General features: G+C 54.5%; 1 protein-coding gene across 1 annotated transcript in view; it reads left to right on the top strand.

Moving 5' to 3' along the window:
* Positions 1-5,370: 5,370 nt before the first annotated feature.
* Positions 5,371-18,980, top strand: part of LRRC38 (leucine rich repeat containing 38) — a gene marked incomplete at its 3' end in the record, with an annotated part of 33,885 nt that continues 20,275 nt past the window's right edge. Inside the window, exon 1 of the mRNA XM_079940254.1 lies at positions 5,371-6,091. Within this exon, the coding sequence (XP_079796380.1) occupies positions 5,449-6,091 (643 nt within the window). The 5' untranslated portion in view covers positions 5,371-5,448. The remainder of the gene's footprint in view (positions 6,092-18,980) is intronic.

The following is an 18,980-nucleotide window of genomic DNA, read 5'->3' as shown; positions in this document are numbered from 1 at the left end:
CTGAGGCCACCTTCAGTTCCTCACCACGCAGGCCACTCCAACACGGCGGCTTGCTTCATCAAAGCACACAAGCCAAAGAGGCAGCAGAGTGAGTCTGATAGCAAGATGGAAGTCACCGTCTCTTGTAACCTAATCATAGAAATGGCATCTGTCACCTTCGCTAAATATGTTAGAAGCAAGTTATGGGTCCTGCCCTCACTCAGGGAGTACCAAGAGGTGGGGATCATTGGGGGTCATCTTAGAAGTCTGCCTACCACTGACAGGAAGCCACTGGGGGTGTCCAAACTGGGAGGTAACATATTTTCAAAGATTCACTTTGGCTTTCTTGAGTGTTGGGAGCGTGAGTGGGGAGCATGAGTGTTCCCTTGTTGGGAACAAAGCTGGAAGCAGGAAGGCCAGTGGGACTTCTGTAAAGGACGATGCCAGTTTGGACTAAGGAGATCCCAGTGGAGGCAGAGACATAGTACCAAAGGGCCTTGCTAGTGGACAGGAGGTGGGTGTGAGGGAAGAGGAAGCGGGGATGAGTCCCGAACTTGCTGGAGATCATGTGCCTCCTGCCTGTGGGATGGTGGTGCCCTTGACTGTTGGGACGTGTGCTCTGCGTTTTTGTCCTGGGAGAGACGGGGTGGCAGTATCCCCATCCTCCTTACCCAAGGTCACTCATTTGCTGGCTGGCTGGCCAGCACTAGGAGCACCGGCTGTGAGCAGAGAACAGATGTCTCCTTGTGCCAGGCTGAGGGACTGACCCCATGTCCTTGGTCTCATTGGTCTGCCCACGCTCAGGCCAACCAAGCCAGGATGCTGGAAGCTGCTCACCTATAACTGTGCTCACAAAGTCAGCCAGAGCTGGAGGGGGCTGAAGGGGTGGGGATGTGTGTGTGTGTGTGTGTGTGTGTGTGTGTGTCTGAGAAATGCTACATTTGGAATAAGGTTCAGGGCAGAGAGAGTTACTAAACCCAGTCCTAGAATGTAGGCCATCCCTAGAAAATACATTCCAGATAAACACTTTAATTATTTACCTAAAGAATACCACTTCCATTAAATATTTACCTGCTATATGTGAAAAAACAAAGAAATAAATAATTATGATGTCAAGACTCACTGCCAAGCACTTGATAGATCTCATTTAATCCTCATAACAACCCAGTGAAATAGGCACTAGTATTATCCCATTTCATTGATGGGAAAACTGAGGCTTAGAGAAATTAAGCAACTTGCTCAAGGTGACAGAGCCAAGGAACAAGAGAACCAGGTTTGTCCCAGGTCTGTCTGACTCCAAACCCATGTTCTTAAGCACGACTACCACCCTGCCTCCATTGAGGCTGGTTAAGGATTCGTTTCCTAGTACCAGGAGTGAAACAGGGGCAGGAGCTTTTCTTCTAAAAAGTGGGTCCAGCCTTGCCAGAGGAGAGCAAAACAAAAGCAAGTTTTATGGGAGGAGACAGAGCTGCTGCCTTGAGAGAGGAAGGGTTCAGCTCTCACCAGTACAAGCGGCGGATGGTGCCCCCTGGTGGTGGTGGTGGAGAAGGGCAGTGGGTGGGAACAAATTGGAGCTTGGGGTTTGCCAGTTAGTGAGGGGACGGATACAGAGCAGTGTCCTCCTCGGAGCAGAGAGCTGGTTCCACTTAGTCAGCCTGCCCCCAGGCAAAGGGCCAGAGCACGTCTCCCTTCCTAGGGCCCACGGGGTGCCAGGTCAGCCAGGCACCCATCACAGGTGACACAGGCCAGTAACCCAAATGACATCACCAAACGCCATCCACAGTCTTATCCTTCAAACCTAGCCTCTGCACCTAAATTCAGATTCCCGCACATACCATACTGGCATCATCTTGTTTACAATTTAGGGCCTAGGATTTGGGCTAATTTAGAGGCAACCAAAGGGGAAGCCCTCACGCCCGGTTTGCTTTTGCTTAGGGACCAGCCACCACGTGGGGGATTTCCTGCGGACCCCAACCACGTAGCTCCCCAAGGCCCAACCTCAGGGGGAGTCAGACAGGGGCCACTTCCAAGATAAGATAGGAAGTGCTCTGTAGCTCGGGGAGCATGGAAGAGGGGTGAGGGATTCTGCTTGGTGATTTGGGGAAGGTTCTGAAAACATCAGGATACCTCCGGTATTTGTCCCACCCCTGTTTTGAACCTCTTGATCAGGCATCACAAAGTGTGTTGACTCTGGGAATAAATACAGAAATGGAGCCGATAAACTGAGTCTCTGAAGGTGTCTCTCCACATCACCTGCAGTGTTTTTCCTCAATCTGTAAGAGGCCCCCTTCCCAGGGAGGCAGCAGGGCGAGTGGGGCGGCAGGGGAGTCAGGATGCCTGCGTTCTATTTCCAGCAGCTACCACTGACTCACGGTGTGACCTTGCTGAGGTCACAGCTATGTTTTCCTTGCTGGGGGAAAATCAGAGGTGGCAAAGCTTGCATTTTCCCAAGGCATGGGAGTCTTGGAATATGGGGGGCCTGTCTGCTCCCCATGAGCCCCAGCCATGTCTGCTCCTTCTGCTATTCACAAAAAAAGCCTTTCGATTTGGATTCAAGGCACTTTGGGGGACACAAAGCAAGAAGCAAGGCGTTCCTGCCACAGCAAGACTTACCGCCACTTTTATATGCAGTGTCTCTCCAAACACTTTTCAGCTCACGTTCCAAACCAATATTTCCCCACGTTGCCTTCACAGTGGCTGTGGAAGGGGAGAGGGAAGGTATTTTCCCTCTAGTTTCAGGATGAGGCAGTCAAGGCCCAGAGTGTCATTTCTCAACATTTTCATTACCGGGGACCCTTTGATTCTTTTACAACCGTGCAACCCCCTGTTTTGCAGGCCCTTGCTAAATGCTCTGAACTTATTAGGTAGAAATTCATCTGTTTCCATGAATCAAAGTCACCAGTTTCTGCTCAACACAGAAGAACTAGGGCTATCACTGAGTTCATTGCCAAGAACTGCGGCATTTGCTCTGGGTGACCTCCTTACAGGAAAAGGCCCAATTTTCACCAGAGTTTTTGAAATTCTGAAAAGAGTTGATCCTCAGGGGGCCCAAGGATCCCCGACTGGGCAGTATTTCCCTAGAGAGGTCGAGTGGCCTGTGAAAGGTTTTGTGGCTAAGGCTAGGGCCAGGACCAGGTCCAGGGGCCTGACACTCCGGCCAGGGCTCCAGCCTACCAGACCACTTGGCAGGCAGGTAGGTGCTCTCAGACACACAGGCCCAGGGGGGCACGTGTGTAGGATGGCAGCCCAGCCAAACGCAGATGCCCCGAGCAACGATGCTAGGGGCTCAGACGGGTAAGGAATAGGTTCCCCTCAGTGCTAGAGTGAGGGACCAGAGCCAAGCCTGAGGCTGGAGGGGTGGAGGGTGTAACCGATCGTTCCAGGGTGTTCCTGGAGAGTTGTAATGGGGGGACCCGTTTGTTCTGCCACCTGCCTTTGCCTTGACACGGCAATAATGCATTATTTATGCAGCCTGGGGTGTTCACCCACTCTGGGACGATTCAGACGTTTCCCCCAGACCTGCCTCATCAAAGGGATGAGACCAGAATGGGGGCTGAGCCCTTGCAGCGGGGGATGACCAAGACAAACTGGGGACCCTGGGAGAGTGGGGACACAGACAGGAGACTCAGGAGGTCTGGTGTGGAGGCCTGGGGTGTAGGCAGGCCCCCAAGTGCCTCAGAGCTTCCCTCAGGGCTCTGTACCCCTCCTCACCCAGGGCTCTGCTGAGCCCTTGCCTGTGTCCCAGAGGCTGAGGCTTTGATCCATCGGAAGGCGTCAAGCTGTGTGTACCTTTGGAGAAAGGCCAGGGCTTAGCTTTGTGGCTTCAGAATTCAAGGCTCCATCAATCTGCATGGGGCCAGGGGCCAGGGGCCAGGGCACGGGCTCTGGGGGCCTGCTGCCCAACAGCTGTTCCCGGGTTATTTTGGTCCAGGGGGAGCTTATCAATTCCAGGACACTTGGACCAAAATAGCCAACAGCAGGACAATCTCTTGGTGGCTCTGTGGGGACTTCTCCTTAGAAAAGTTTCTAAATGGGATTGGGAAGGGAAAGGAGTTTGACTTGGGGGCTGGTGAAGGCTCTGAGGCTACACATGCCATTCCTTGCTGTCCTTCCAGCCTTGGCACCGCCCTGACCACCTTCCTTGGGGACCAAAGCTGGGGGCTGGTTGAGGATGGAGTAGAAATTAAGAGGGAAAAGATCATTTTTATTTATTTTTTATTATTTATTTTTTTGCAGTACGCGGGCCTCTCACTGTTGTGGCCTCTTCCGCTGCGGAGCACAGGCTCCGGATGCGCAGTCCCAACGGCCAAGACCCACGGGCCCAGCCGCTCCGCGGCACGCGGGATATTCCCGGACCAGGGCACGAACCCGCGTCCCCCGCATCGACAGGCGGATTCTCAACCACTGCGCCACCAGGGAAGCCCGAAAAGATCATTTTTAAACTCTGTTTCTTGACTCTGTGTTCCTCCCCCAAAGCTGGTGTCATGCATATTACCTTTTCCCATCTTACAGATGGGGCACACGGGGTCCAGAGTGTGGAAGCACTGGAACTGAGGCCACACAGCTGGGAACCCTGGCCTCTGAGGCCTCTGAGGGAGCCTCTCGGCTGGGCCTTGGTTAGATCAGCAGCAGATCCGCGCCCGGGTGGCTGCCAGTTCCCCGACAAACTCAGGGCCAGCGTGGAAACTGCTGACTGGCCCCTGGCTTTCCTTCGGGCCACAGCGGGGGCCCTGGCAGCGCCCCCTGGTTGACCCCGCCTGTCTCACTGAGATGGGTTAAGTGCCGGTGGAGGAAAGGTGGAAGGAGGACCAGCCACCCTGGAGCTCCCTGGAGCCCTCTGGAGCCCCGCCCAACCCCGGATCAACAGCCCCTGGCGCGGCCCGAGAGAGCCCGCCGGGAATGCCCTGGCGCAGAGCCAGAGGGACCCAGGTCGCGCTCCCTTTTGCAAGGGGTGGCGCGCGGGGAGCGCGCTTTGGCACCAGGCGGGCGCGGGGGTGCGGGGCGCACGACCGTGACACGCCCTCTGAAATCCACTGGGGCTGGGGGCGCTTGGTCACTGAACTTGGTCGTCGAGTGTTCCGCGCCAAGTCCGCGAGACAGGTCTTATTGCCCGGTGTCGGAAATAAGCTGCCCGGGCGGGGCCGCGTTTGGGACGGCCACTCCGCCACCCCTGCCGCTCCCGCCTCTCTCCCGGGATTTTCCAGAGGGTTAATTTCCTGTTCGGGTAAATCCTTCGCGAGTCCCTCGGCCCTCCCTCCCCGGAGCTGCCCCCTCCGCCCGAGCCTCCCGGGCTCCCCTGGTCGGTCCGCGCTGCGCTCCATCGCCCCGCGCGCCCGGGCGCAAGCCCTCCCCGCCCCGGCAGCCCTCCGGCTCCCAGCGTCTGGCCGCTGGAACCCCGCGCGCCGCCCCGCGCCAGGGCTCGGCCCCAGAGCCGCGTCCGCGTCGCCGCCGCTCGCGCGGGTCCCGGCTATGCGCCCCCGCGCCGCGCCCCGCGCCCCCGCCGGCGCCGGCGCCGCGCTGGGGCTCTGCAGCCTCCTGCTGCTGCTCCCGCCAGGACCCGCGTGCCCCGCGGGCTGCGCCTGCACCGATCCGCACACCGTGGACTGCCGCGACCGCGGGCTGCCCAGCGTGCCCGACCCCTTCCCCCTGGACGTGCGCAAGCTTCTGGTGGCCGGTAACCGCATCCAGCACATCCCCGAGGGCTTCTTCATCTTCTACGGCGACCTGGTCTACCTGGATTTCAGGAACAACTCTCTGCGCTCTCTGGAGGAGGGCACGTTCAGCGGCTCGGCCAAGCTCGCCTTCCTCGACCTCAGCTACAACAACCTGACCCAGCTGGGCGCCGGCGCCTTCCGCTCGGCCGGGAGGCTGGTCAAGCTGAGCCTGGCCAACAACAACCTGGCGGGCGTGCACGAGGCCGCCTTCGAAACCCTGGAGTCGCTGCAGGTGCTGGAGCTCAACGACAACAACCTGCGCAGCCTCAACGTGGCCGCCCTGGCCGCGCTGCCTGCGCTGCGCACCCTGCGCCTGGACGGGAACCCCTGGCTCTGCGACTGCGACTTCGCCCACCTCTTCTCCTGGATCCAGGAGAACGTGTCCAAGCTGCCCAAAGGTGAGCCTGCCGGCCGGACCGGGAGGCGGGAAGGAGTGAGGCAGAGCGCGCGGGGAGAGCCTAGGGCAGCGGCCTCGCGTTGAGCCTGGAAGGGGAGGCCTGGGCGCCCACGGCCACTGTCCTGGATGAGAGTTGCTCCCGGTGTAACCCTCCCAGGTTCCCAGAACTTTCCCTGGGACTCTGCTAGGGAAGGGAAGTGGGGAGGGACACATCTGGGATTCTCTGGAGATTCTGGGCCTGGTTGCCCTGCTTTCCCCCGTTTCTCCAGTAGTATTTGGGACCTGGATTTCCGAGATCATCCTGTGGGGCTTTGGGTCCTAGTACTGGTGGGTGTGGGTTATTTCTGGGCCCCTCCTAAGTGGAAGACACCCTACTCCGTGGGTAGCATTTCAGCACCCATCTCACTACACTGAACATGGGGAGGGAGCCCACCAGTTCTAAGAGCTCTCCAAGGGCTTCTGTAACCTGAGTAGGTCTTTGTTTCTCAGCTCCCAGTTTGCTCTTTGTCTAAAAGGAGTGAGGAATATTCCTGGTGAGGAAAAGCAGCAGCTTGCTAAGAGCCAGTCATGCAGTAAAGATTGGCCGTTCAGTAGCTTTTCAGCCCAGACGTGAAATTGCTGAACAGTCTTGTGGGCTGCGGCACCCTTTGCTTGCCTCGTGCACTTTTCTGGCAGTGACATGGACATACGTCCCCACCTGGCAGACAGGAACATAAGGGCACAGCAGGTAAGAGAGCCTGTGAAGGCCAGTGGGAAGGAAGCAAAGGCAGAGCTGAGGAGAGGGGACTCCAGCATACATAAGAATGAGCCCCATGACAGGGAGCGGGTGAAATGCCCTTATTTTCAGTGGATTCCAGGCTTCCCCTGGTGAGCATGTGAGCAGCGACCTCTCAGAGCCAGACTCCACCTCCCACCTTGACCCCGAGGGTTTGTCAGAACAGGAACCAGAGCTGAAAGACCCACAGTATAAAAGGTGACATAGATGTGGATTTATCATGGGTAAATATATATTTTTTCCATTTATTGAGAATTCAGAAATGCTGCTCATCTGTGTCCGGAATTCCTGTGCTCGCTTATTCATTCTGTACTGTCACTAGCACAAATCCCAGGTATCAGGGGCCGTCACTTCTCTGCAGACACGGGTCCCTGAGCTGGAACTTTAAGCCCAGGCTGGCTCTCCCACATGAGCAAGTCATAAAAAGATCTGACCTGCAAGGTACAGAGTCGCCTGACTTTAAACTTTGCCTTCACTCACTCCCCAGACCCTCCCCACCAGAAGACAGGAAGGTCCAGATGCAGACGTCACTGTTGAACGGCGGTTCCCCTTGGTTCTCATGGCATCTGCCTTTGCTTCTTGGTAGAGTTGGCATCATGAACCCCAGCTGTCAGTTGAGGTGCTGTCATTGGCTCCCACCATCATTCACTCGAGGGCTAGGGGTGATGGGTCAGGAGCTGTGGATTTCAGTCTCAGTTGTGCCGTGGCTGGCTGTGACCTTGACCGGGACAGGTATCCTGTCTGGGCTTCGGTCTCGTCATCTTTACAGTACTTTGGTTGCCCTCTGAGGCCTCTACAGAGCCCTGGGTTGGAAGGTATACACTGGAGTCCTGGCTTAAAAACTGGGTGACTCTGGGAAAGTTCTTTGAACCTCCTCTTCCTCCTGTGTGAAATTGGGACACAGTGGTGCTGACCAATCCACCTGACCAGTGATTGTCAAGATAAAGCGGGTAAATTAAAGAGCAAAGAATATAAAATGTTATCCTTCCTACTGTCTGTAATGTAGGAAAGCGAAGAGCCATCAGATGAGGATGTGTGGCTGGGGGTAAGGATGGACGGGTCCAGAGCAAGGAACAGTGTCCAGGCCCTGGGGAAGAGTTGGTCTCATTCAGGCGGGGAGAGGACGGAGACAGCAGCATGGCAGCATGGGGGCTTCCGGCATCTCCTGGGGTGAAGCACTGAGAGCAGCTCTGACCTCACTGCCCATGTTCTGGGGCCAGAGCAGCGTCCCGAGCTCTGTGAACCGGAAGTGGGGCGGTTGCGAAGCACCTAGCCCAGGCCTTGGCGTGGGAGAGCTGAGCTCCCACGTAGACTCAGATTATGACCCTAGACAAGTCCCTGACCTTCTTTGTGCCTCCGTTTCCCTGCCTCTGACTTCAGACTGAAGATCAAAATCCCACAGCGTGTTTGCGGCGAGGGTTGCGCGAAGTCAGCTCTGTCGAGGGTGTGGTAATCTTAGCAAGGAGTAGATGATCTAGGTGATCGCTAGGTGTCAGTCACCCCCTTCCCTCCTCCTTCTGCATTTGGGCCTCTCATATTTTCACAGGTGCAGCGGGCAAGGGGGCCAAGTGCCCAGACTCTGGCACAGAGCTGCTTAGTTCAAATCCTGCCTCTACTTTTCACTAGTTCGGAGGATTGAAAGGGTATTATCTATAAAGTACTTAGAGCAGTGCCTGACACACAGTATGTACTAATAAGCATTAGTGCTGTTACTATTACCCCGTTTTCTCTGGAAGGCCCAGAGAGGTGATGCGAGTGACTTGCCCAAGGTCACACAGAGAGTTAGAAGCAGCTGGGAGTGCACCAGGGCCTCCTGGCTCCCCGCCCCCCGCCCCTGGCCACGCTGACTACCCACTTCCCACGAAGGAAAGCCAGGCACCATGGGGCACAAGCTCCAAGGCTTTCTAGGCGGGCACCCAGGGGAGGGAATTCAGAGGAAGGAGCAGAGGGGACCCACCCTCATTGTCTTTCCTTCACCTCCCCTGTCCCTCCTCCCCCAGAGAAGCAAATTGAACAAGTGACCTTGAGCAAGTGACCTTGACTAGCCCTGACAGCACAAAAAATGTGATCGGGGCTTCCCTGGTGGCGCAGTGGTTGAGAGTCCGCCTGCCGATGCAGGGCACACGGGTTCGTGTCCCGGTCCGGGAAGATCCCACATGCCGTGGAGCGGCTGAGCCCGTGAGCCATGGCCGCTGAGCCTGCGCGTCCCGAGCCTGTGCTCCGCAACGGGAGAGGCCACAACAGTGAGAGACCCGCGTACCGCAAAAAAAAAAAAAAATGTGATCGTCTGCCAGTGAGCCTCCTTGCTAATGGGAGCGCTCAGCCACCCGTCGGGGCAGCCGGTCCCCTCTGTGCAGGCTCCCCAGGGCTTGATGGGGAGGCGGGGCACGGAGGCATCTGGGTCTGAGGACTCAGGGGGAGCCGGCCTGCCGGTGCTGGGTCTGAAGGAAGAGAGCAAGGGGACGCCTGCCAGAATGCCCACTGGCCCCCTTAGCGACAGCAAACAAGCAAACCAACCCCAAACAAGCAAACAAACGAGCAAAACTCCAGGATGCCCAATTCACTCTGAATTTCAGATCAACGCGGCATAATATTTTAGTATCAGTGTGTCCCGTGCCACGTTGGGATATTCTCACACACAGGATTACTTGCTGTTCTTCTGAAATTCACGTCACTGGCCGTCCTGTGTTTTGCTCGGTGGCCCTACCTTATGGCGGTGGTTTGTGGTTTACAAGTGCCGTCTCTTTTAATACAATACCTGCGCCTGGCAAGTACCTTTACCCACAACTTCCCCAACAAGAAGCAAACGAGGTGCAAAGGTCACATCGTTAGTGACTGAGAAGAGCTTGCACTCAGGAGCGTCTGACCCCACTCCTGATAATTTCTGGAGGGTGAGAATAGCCCCAGCACTGTCCTACCATCCCCGACTCTCATGGGTGACAGCTGACCTTCCAGCCCCAGATTCTGCACCTGGTCTGGTGGTTCTCCCAGTAGATAGTAGGTCCTGGGCCAAGTGGGACAGTATACCATCAAGGGAACAGTGACCATCCCTCTTTCAGTAGAAGGGCTCCAGACCTGGAAGCAAGAGACCTGGGAAATCGCTCAAGTGACCAGCAGGATAGAGAGGGAGAGATGGGGAAGGTGTGGGGAAACAGGGAAGCATGAGCACCTTCTCAGCAGACAGTGATCTTTAAAAAGCCCTCCAGCCCCTCCCATTGCCTTCCCATTACAGCAGCCCAGTGAGGTGGGTAGGGAATGAAAACACACGGGTGATGAGAAACCTGTGTGCTAATCACCTAGGGAGCTTGTTTGAGATGCAGATTCCTGGGCCCCCAGACCTACTGGATGTGTGCCTGGGGGTGAGGCCCGGGAATCTGCATTTTAATTCCCCCCACCCCCAGCCCCTGAAAGGGGCTTGCAGTGCACACTCACTAAAGCTTGAAAACTGTGCTGGAGGGGGAAGTCATTTTGCTGCAGCTGTGGAAATGCTGTGTGACGTTATACGACTTTCCTGTCTCTCTGTGTCTCAGATTTTTCTTTGGTAAACAAAGGAGTATGGGTAGGAGGACTTTAAGGTTCCTTCCAACTCTAAAGTTCTATGGTTTCAAGGGAAGGGAAGACTGTCTGTGTCTTAAAGTTTGGGAAGTTGAGGCCTGGGGAGACCAGGTCCCTCCAGAGACCCCTCTGTTGGAATCCAGGTGGCCGTAGTCTCTGTGCGGTGGGGAGGGGGCAGATCACTCAGGCAGCCCGGGGCTGTGGGCTCACAGAACATCTCACATGTCCCAGCCTTGGGTATGAGGAACCATAGCCGGCAGGCAAGGGGCTGTCTCTGTGCTCAGAGGTGCATGGAGCCAGCAGGCTTCCCCGGGGACACAGACCGCACGGAGCCCGGAGTGTGTATTATGGGAGAAGCCCAAGCAGGAGCTGGGGCCTGGGGGTGAGGGGTGCTGAATAGTGAGGCACCTTCTGTCACCTCCCTTTGCAGCCGTGGCTTCGTGTGGCCTGCAGGACACAGCCCACAGCCCCGGGGGAGAGATCTGAGCTGCAACTGGGACCTTGACAAGGGAGGCTGTGGGGAGGCGAGGGCTGGGCGAAGCGGGGACTGGGGGGAAATTAAACACGGCTGCATGTCATGCCGTGAGTCTGTTCACCCTGGCCCCTTGGGTGGGTACAAGCCTCCGAGACAAGGTCCACTGTAGTGCCTGGAGCACCCGGGCATTCTGTGGTGTGGCTCAGCCCCTGCAGAGTGGACCCTGCAGGCAGAGTCCTGTCGAGGAGGGGGTTCATGGCGAGTGGGGTGCTCACCAGTTATATCACTAACCCTGCCTGCTTAGCAGGCCAGGCTCGCGGCCTTCTGGGGGAGCCCACCCCCCATCTCCCAGTAACTCCACCTCCCTTTCCTGATGTCAGATGCCGTGAGGGACTGATTTGGTCAGATGAGTGGGGACTTGTTGTCATACTGACAGAAGAAACAGTAATTCAGCCAAAGGAGCTCAAGCTGATGCTTGCCTGGAGGTCACACAGGTCCTTTTCGCCCAGGTGACTCCAAGGTGACTCGTTTTCTTTGAAAATAAAAGCATTTTATTTTTCTGATTATAAAATAACAGGTCCTTTGTAGACTTGGGAAATGTAGATAAATATCATGAAGAGAATAAAAACCACGCAGAATCCCACTGCTACGAAAGTTTTACTGTGTTTAGTTCTGGTTTTATTCTTATGCACATATATATATTTTAAACAAATTGATATTATACTATATATCTTATTACTGACTCTTTTCCTCTTACTGAGTTGTGAGAGTTACCTGTCGTTATAGCTCTTTGAAAATTTAACATTTTACGGTCATGTAAGAGGTCATTTTGTGTCTAGTCATTGAACCTGTCTCCTGTTGTTAGAAATGTGCATTGTTTTTTTTCTTCTGTTTTGTATATACACGGTGCTGAACTGAACATCCTCATTCATATAAATTTGTGGACATCTCCGGTTATTTCTCTGGGGTGGATTCTTTGAGGTGGAATCACCAGGTCAGGGTCTATGGTTATGTTAAACCTCTGGATACCTTTTTGCCTAATTGCACCCCAGACAGCAGGCTCTGTTGGCAAATGGAAAGTACCTGTCTCACTGTGCCTCTCCCGGGTTTATGTATTATTATTATTTTTTTTTATTTTTTGCGGTACGCGGGCCTCTCACCGCCGTGGCCTTTCCTGTCGCGGAGTGCAGGCTCCGGACACGCAGGCCCAGCGGCCATGGCTCACAGGCCCAGCCCTTCCGCGGCATGTGGGATCTTCCCGGACCGGGGCACGAACCCGCGTCCCCTGCATCGGCAGGCGGACTCCCAACCGCTGCGCCACCAGGGAAGCCCTGTATTATTATTTTTAAACATGCTTTCGAATTTAATAGACAGAACAATGACATCCCCTTATTGCTATAATTTACATGATTTGCTCGCCAGCGGAGTGGACCGCTCCCTTGTGTTTTACACTTAAGAGAACCACGTTGCTGGCAGAGGTTGACTGAGGTCTTGCTCGCTCTTGCAAGGGGCCTCCTCCTGCGGTTCACAGGCCTGTACATGTCCTGGTGTCATAGGCTCATGTGTTTTTAACTTATGTCTTAATTAGAGTTGATTCCCCGGCGTCACCTTTCTCACCATCCCGTGTCCCAGTCGGGTGTCAGCTTCTACAGACACCACGATCTGGAGTCCGGGGGAGAGTCAACTGCAAACATGACCTGAGACAGCCCTGCCCTGTCTCTCTTCTCCCTGGAGAGCCCCACCCGGTCCCGCTACTCTGTCCCAAACGTTGGATCTTTCTGGAAATGTCACCTTCATCCTGCTGTTCTATCAATTAACTCAAAGGGCGACCTCATTGCCGGGCTAGTGGACAGAGGACCCGCCTTCCTTCCCAGCTAGGACAGTCCCGGGGGAGCACAGGTAGTTGGGGATTTGCTCTGGAGAGGTCAGTGTCACTGTTACCTGAAGCTGACAGGCTGCCATCTGACTCAGATACCCAAAGGCATAGGCCTTTCAGGCAAGTGGCCGTCCAGTGCCTGCTGTCCCAGAATCCCGTGGTCTCCGAGGTAGCTGGGAGTGAGGTGCTTGGCAGGCCTTGTCACCTTTGGGCTGACAGTGTGATGATGGCCCAGAAGGGCCTCCTCGTGGGTGGGCTGTCGTGAGGACCAAAATTGGGTGTGTTCACGGTTATGTGAGCCAAACCGTATCCTGAACTTGGTCACTGTAGGAGAACAGCAGAGTGTGTCAGTCCAGTCCTGGGAGTGTCCTGGGCTCCTGCCCTCGGGTCTTTGCCCAAACGGTGCCAGCCAGGTCCCCAATTCTTCCCTCCCGCCCTTCCCCACCTCTGCTTCTCTGCCCTTCTGGTTTTTACTTGGCCTTCCAGCCTCCAACCCTCTGGGCCTCAAGGCCGGGTTGGGAGTCTGGCCTGTGTGACCTCATTGGATGCTGTTATCTCTGTGGCCACTACTTGAGCTTGCCAGTTCACAGGTCTGGCCTGTTTTGAGGACACAAACCGTGTCTTTTTGTCCTTGAGTCCCCAGCAGCTGGTGCAGTATATGGCATGTTTGGAAACCTTTTGATGCACTTAGAACAAGCCAGCTCCCTCCTACGTCCCACGAGGCTCCTCTGTCCCGTGAACACGCCAGGTGCCAGGGACCAACCAGGACCTCCTAACTTACGGCTCCCTCTCCTGCTAAGACGTTTCCCAACCCAAATGGCTGCGTCTTCCTCATCATCACGTCCCCAGGAGATGTCCCGTCCTCAGAGAGGCCTTCCCTGACCACCCCGCCCAAGCAGTCCTGTCCCCACCCTCTCCTCGTTGTCATATCTGCTGGTTGTGTCTGTGGCGTCTCGCTCACTGAGTCCACATTATCTCGTTCACAAGTCTTGTCCCTCTAGAAACAGGAGCACCAGATCAGCACGCCCCCTGCTGTGTGCCTAGTGCCTGGGGCCATGCCCAGCGTAGAAGGGGCTCCGTGGGGCAGTGGGCATGTGTGAGTGAGTGGGCGAATGCACACGCCCGAGGGCTGCGTCACAAGGGCCATTGGGGGGACAGGCCGACATCACTGGCCTTGGCTTTTGTCCCCACCAAATACGCCCTCTCTGACTTCGGCCGGCCACGGATATCCAGATCACCTTTTAGCAAAGACAGAGCCCAGAGTGGGGGTTCTCTAGCTCCTTCAGCAGATTCTGTGTGATCCTGGTCAAGTCCTGAGGCTCAGGCTCTCCACTGCGAAGGCGGGAGGGAGCTAGCTGTGCCCGCCCCACCTGTTGGAGCAGCGCTGGCAAGACGGCGGGGCGGCCATTCATTCTGGGAGTCTGTTAGCCTCTGCTCTGCGAGGTGCAGTGAGAATGGCTGGTGGGGGGAATTCAGGACACTGAGGCCGCCGATCTCAGTTTACCCCAATGAATGGGAAACCAGCTGCCTCTGACATAAGCAGACAGAAGGGTGTCTTGTAAGCATGCGGGTGTCACCAGGAACCCAAGTCCTGAACAGTCAGGCCTCCGGGAGCTCGTGGCTGAGACCCGAGGGGCTGCAGGGAACACAGCGCCTCCTTTTTTCACCCTCTGCTTCTCACACTTTTTTTACCCCCCTTCATATACTGATGGACTTTCTGTATTTTTCCATCCATGTGGCCAAAAATACGCTGCTCCGTTCACGAGACCAGCTGAGGCTGGGCGAGACTGTGCTGTCTTGGTCCCAATTTCCAGGTCCGGGGAGGAGGCTCTGGCGGGCAGAGCTTAGGGATGGGGGCTGGGCAGGCCATGCACTAGACATCCAGCTAGGCAGCCGTGACCGTGGCCGAGCTTCCAGTGAACTGTCTGACGGCAGATAAATCCCCCGACATTCCTGGGCCCTGGTGTTCCCTCTGTCAAATGCAGGTGATAGCACCTGCCCTTTGACCTCGAGTGATGTCATGTGAAGATGCTCAGAGTGCAGCTTCCGCCAGCACTGCACGTAGAAGCTGTTCTTTTCTTCCTTATCCAATTCATAGAAATGTGCAAACAGGCTTACAAATCCCACCGGATTTAAGCCTTTCCTGTCAAATCCCAGATGTCTACAATCCAGGGAGACGGGCATTATCTGTGTGTTCACAGCCCATCCTCCCAGTGGCTCTCAGCCTGGCCCCTCTGCTTCAGAGGCTGCCCATCAAGGAGCCCCCGGGTGCCTCATCTCTTCCATCCTCTGGGCTGGTCATGGGATAAATGCCAAGGGCAGGAGTCAGGACCCTGAGAGAGCTGCGGGTCACTCGGGATCCAGAGAGCTAGGAATCGGGGTCCCTGTCCCCACTTCCTTGTTAGCCAGCAGTCGACCTGTGTCATGTCCTCTTTCTCAGTTGCTCTAGATCATGAGTGGTGAACCCAGACGCCCCTGGGGGCTGTAGGTGGGAGTCATCAGAGAGGGAGGGGCAGGAGGGGAACCACATGCACACGAGAAACAACCTAGGGCACCATGCTGGCCGGATCCCCCGGAACATGATGGTGGCTGCGCTCCTCTCCCCAGCCACCCGCTTTAGACCCTGGGGCTAGATGACCTCGAAGGCCTCTTCTGTCTCTGACTTTGGCTTGGTCTGTGCCCTCCCCAGCCAGCCTCCTCCGGGTCGTGGGATGAGAGGGTCTGGAAGCCGCTCGCCCCCAGCTCCCAGCACAGGTTTCCTGGGTGGGTTCCCTTGGCATATAGGCCCCATCACCCCGGTATCTCTCTTTCAAATCAGTAGGTGCAAAAGTATGTTCCTCTCTTCTCCCTCGTCATGTGAAGAAAAGGCCCTCCCCTCACATTATTAGAAAGAATGCCAGTGCTTTTGCACAAGACACCAACGAGATGATGTCCCTTTTTAAACATAACCAACATAAATGATCGTCTGCATCAGAAATGAAGATGCCACATGGTCCCGTTGAGGGGCTGAGAGCTTAGAGCTGACAGTCAGGACACCCTGGACCTGCTGCCAGCTCCTTGACCTGGGCAGGTCACCTGACTTGTCTGGGCTGTGGTTCCCTCATCTGTTACCCCGAGGTTTATTTGAAAGATCAGGGAAATACTGATGTCAAAGGGTTTTAGAAGAAACTGGGGGCATGCAGAATAATTGTCTTTTTTTTTTAATATATATATAAGCTTAATTTATCACAAGAATTTAATGCTTAGGGGAGATTTTTTTTTTAATTTATTTATTTATTTTTGGCTGTGTTGGGTCTTCGTTTCTGTGCGAGGGCTTTCTCTAGTTGCGGCAAGTAGGGTTGACTCTTCATCGCAGTGCGCGGGCCTCTCACTATCACGGCCTGTCTTGTTGCGGAGCACAGGCTCCAGACACGCAGGCTCAGTAGTTGTGGCTCACGGGCCCAGCTGCTCCACGGCATGTGGGATCTTCCCAGACCAGGGCTGGAACCCGTGTCCCCTGCATCGGCAGGCAGATTCTCAACCACTGCGCCACCAGGGAAGCCCGAGAATAACTGTCTTGAAGGATGAAGTTTTCTACTCACACATCTCTAGAAATAGGAAGAGTGGAAGCCATGCAGGGCCACACGGGGAAGCACTAGGGATGGTCAGGAGACAGAAGGAATGAAAGGAAAAACAGGTGAGAGTCTTTATTGTGGTTTTTGCAGGAAGGAATGGGCACGGCAGGGTAAGCAGAGGAGGCAGGTTAAGGGTTGGCTAGTTTGAATAATTTCAGGAGGCTCTGGCTAAAAGGGTGATCCTTAGCTGTCGTGTACCTGGCCCTGTGGTGATTTAGGGCAGGGAGATAGTGTCTCGGACTGCAAGAACCTGATAAAAGGAGGTGGGTGCGGTATGGACTTGGGTTGGTAGCTTTGCATATCAAGGGTGTGCTCACTGGTGAGGGTTTACTGTCTCTAGGAACTGGCCAACCCCAGGAGGGACAGTCCATCCCCGGTGGCAAGGCCCCAAGATGCCAAAGCTATATAAAATATAGAATGTAAAAATCATGATTAATACAAGGGTCATTGCAGATATAATTGAGTAGGATGAGATCGTTAGGGTGGGCCCTAATCCAGTATGACTGGTCTCCTTAGAACAAAGAGGAGGAGGTTTGAACACAGATGGACGCAGAAAAAGACACCAGATGAAGGTGAAGGTTGAGCTCAGTGATGCCTTTACAAGCCAAGGAATGCCAAAAATTGCGAACAAACCACCAGATGCTGGGAGAGGGGAAGCAGCCTCTGTCACAGCGCTCAGCAGGAAGCAGCCCTGCCCACACCTCGGTCTCAGACCTCTAGACTTCAGAACTATGAGACAATACATTTCTGTTGTAAAGCCCCCAGTCTGTGGTGCTGTGTTACGGCAGCCCTGGGACGATACTGCAGGGGATAACGATAAACACCCTCCTTGCCAGAGGCAGGGGGATGGATTCGGTAGCCTCCAAAATGGCATCCAGCCCTTGGATTTTATGATGTCAAGAACCAGTTGCTTCACTTCCTTTGCGTGTGGGAAAATAAGGTTCTAAAGGAACGAATCGGGCGCTTGTTTATGTGGTTGAGGGCTGTCCCTGCTTCCTGCCCTGAGCAGGCTTCTCCCATTGGCTCCATTTATTGCGTGTCTACTGTGTTCCAGGCACTGAGCTAAGCACTCTAGGGCGGCTCCACCCAGTAGGAATAGGATTCAAAGCACGTCTAGAATTTTAAATTTGCTAGTAGCCACATTTAAGTAAATCAAACGAGTAGGTGAAATGAATTTCAGTATCTTATTTAATCCAGCGCTTCCAAAATGCTATTCTTTCAACTTATCAATAGAAAACTCATTCATGAGATACTTTTCCATTCTTTGTTTCCTACAAAGTCTTCAAAATCTGGGTGTGTTTTATACTCACAGCACATCTAAGTCCAGAATGGCCGTGATCAAGTTCTCAACATGTGGCTGGTGGCTACTGTAGTGGACAGTGTAGCTCTATGGGTGTCTTCCAAAGAGGTCAGTGCCAGGCGCACCCCATTTTACAGGTGAGAACTCCAAGGCACAGACAGGTTAATGTAACTTGGCCAAGGTCACCAGCCAAGAAGTGATAGAGGGAGGGATGAGCCAGGGTCTTTGTCACCAACCATTGCAGGGCTTCTTAAATATCATGACAGAACCAGGTCCTTTATCCGCAAGCCCACCCTCTCAGGTCCACAGCTCCTGCTTTAGGTGCAGAACGAAACTTAGTGAGTCTTGCCAACTCAGAACCTTGACTTGGAGGAAATCAAAGCTGACGAACATATTAGTGGAAACCAGAGTAGACTAAACACCTGTTGAAAGCAAGTTCAGCTCCTACTTTCTGCTCTTCTGAGAGCTTTATCTGGAACAATGACCCCTCCCTGCTTGCCAGAAAGATATCAAGTCACGTCCTTCCTCTGCTCAGAACTCTTCAGTAACTCCCATGTCACTGAGATTAGAAGCCAAGGTTCTTCCAGGGGCTTATAAGCAGCCCCCACCCCCATGATCTGACCTCCTCCTTTCTTTCTGGCCTAATTTCCTACGACTCCCCTTTCATTCACTCTGATCCAGGCACCCAGACCCCTTATTGTTCCCCCAACACACCAGGCATATTTCAACCCCAGGGCCTTTGCACTTGCTGCTCCCTCCACCTGGAGCACCCTTTCCTGATGTCGACATGACTTTCTCCCTCATTCCTTTTAGCCGCTTGCTCAAATACCATTTTCTCACCAAGCCTTTCCTCCCAGCCCCACTGAATCCTGCGACCCGCCGCTTCCAGCTCTCCTTCCCTCCGCACTTTGCTTCTCTTTCTCCATAACACCTGTCACCATCTGCTGCATAATACCTATTACTGATTTACTCGTGGTCTGTCTGGTTCCCCTCACTAAATTGTAGTCACAAATGATTTTTTCACTGTTTTTACCCCAGAGCTGGCCTATATTAGGTGCTCAATATGTATTTGTTGACTGAATGAATGACTCAGTGATGGATGCTAACACAAGGCAAAGGGGAGAAGGGCAGAGTCGAGGTGGCCTCCAGAACCATCCCCCTTGCTTAGAGAAAACAGTTTGGTAAACTAACTCTCAGCAAAGTGGTAGTGACTTGAGGGCTAACCAGGAATAAATACAGTAAAGGCAGAAGGAAGGGACCGCTGCTCACTGTGGAGGCACAGTCTGTGTAGAATT

Source organism: Stenella coeruleoalba, assembly GCF_951394435.1.
Source record: "Stenella coeruleoalba genome assembly, chromosome: 1".
Classification (NCBI taxonomy): Eukaryota; Metazoa; Chordata; class Mammalia; order Artiodactyla; family Delphinidae; genus Stenella; species Stenella coeruleoalba.
Note: the sequence above shows the minus strand (reverse complement) of the source record. Positions and strands in the feature narration are given on the sequence as shown.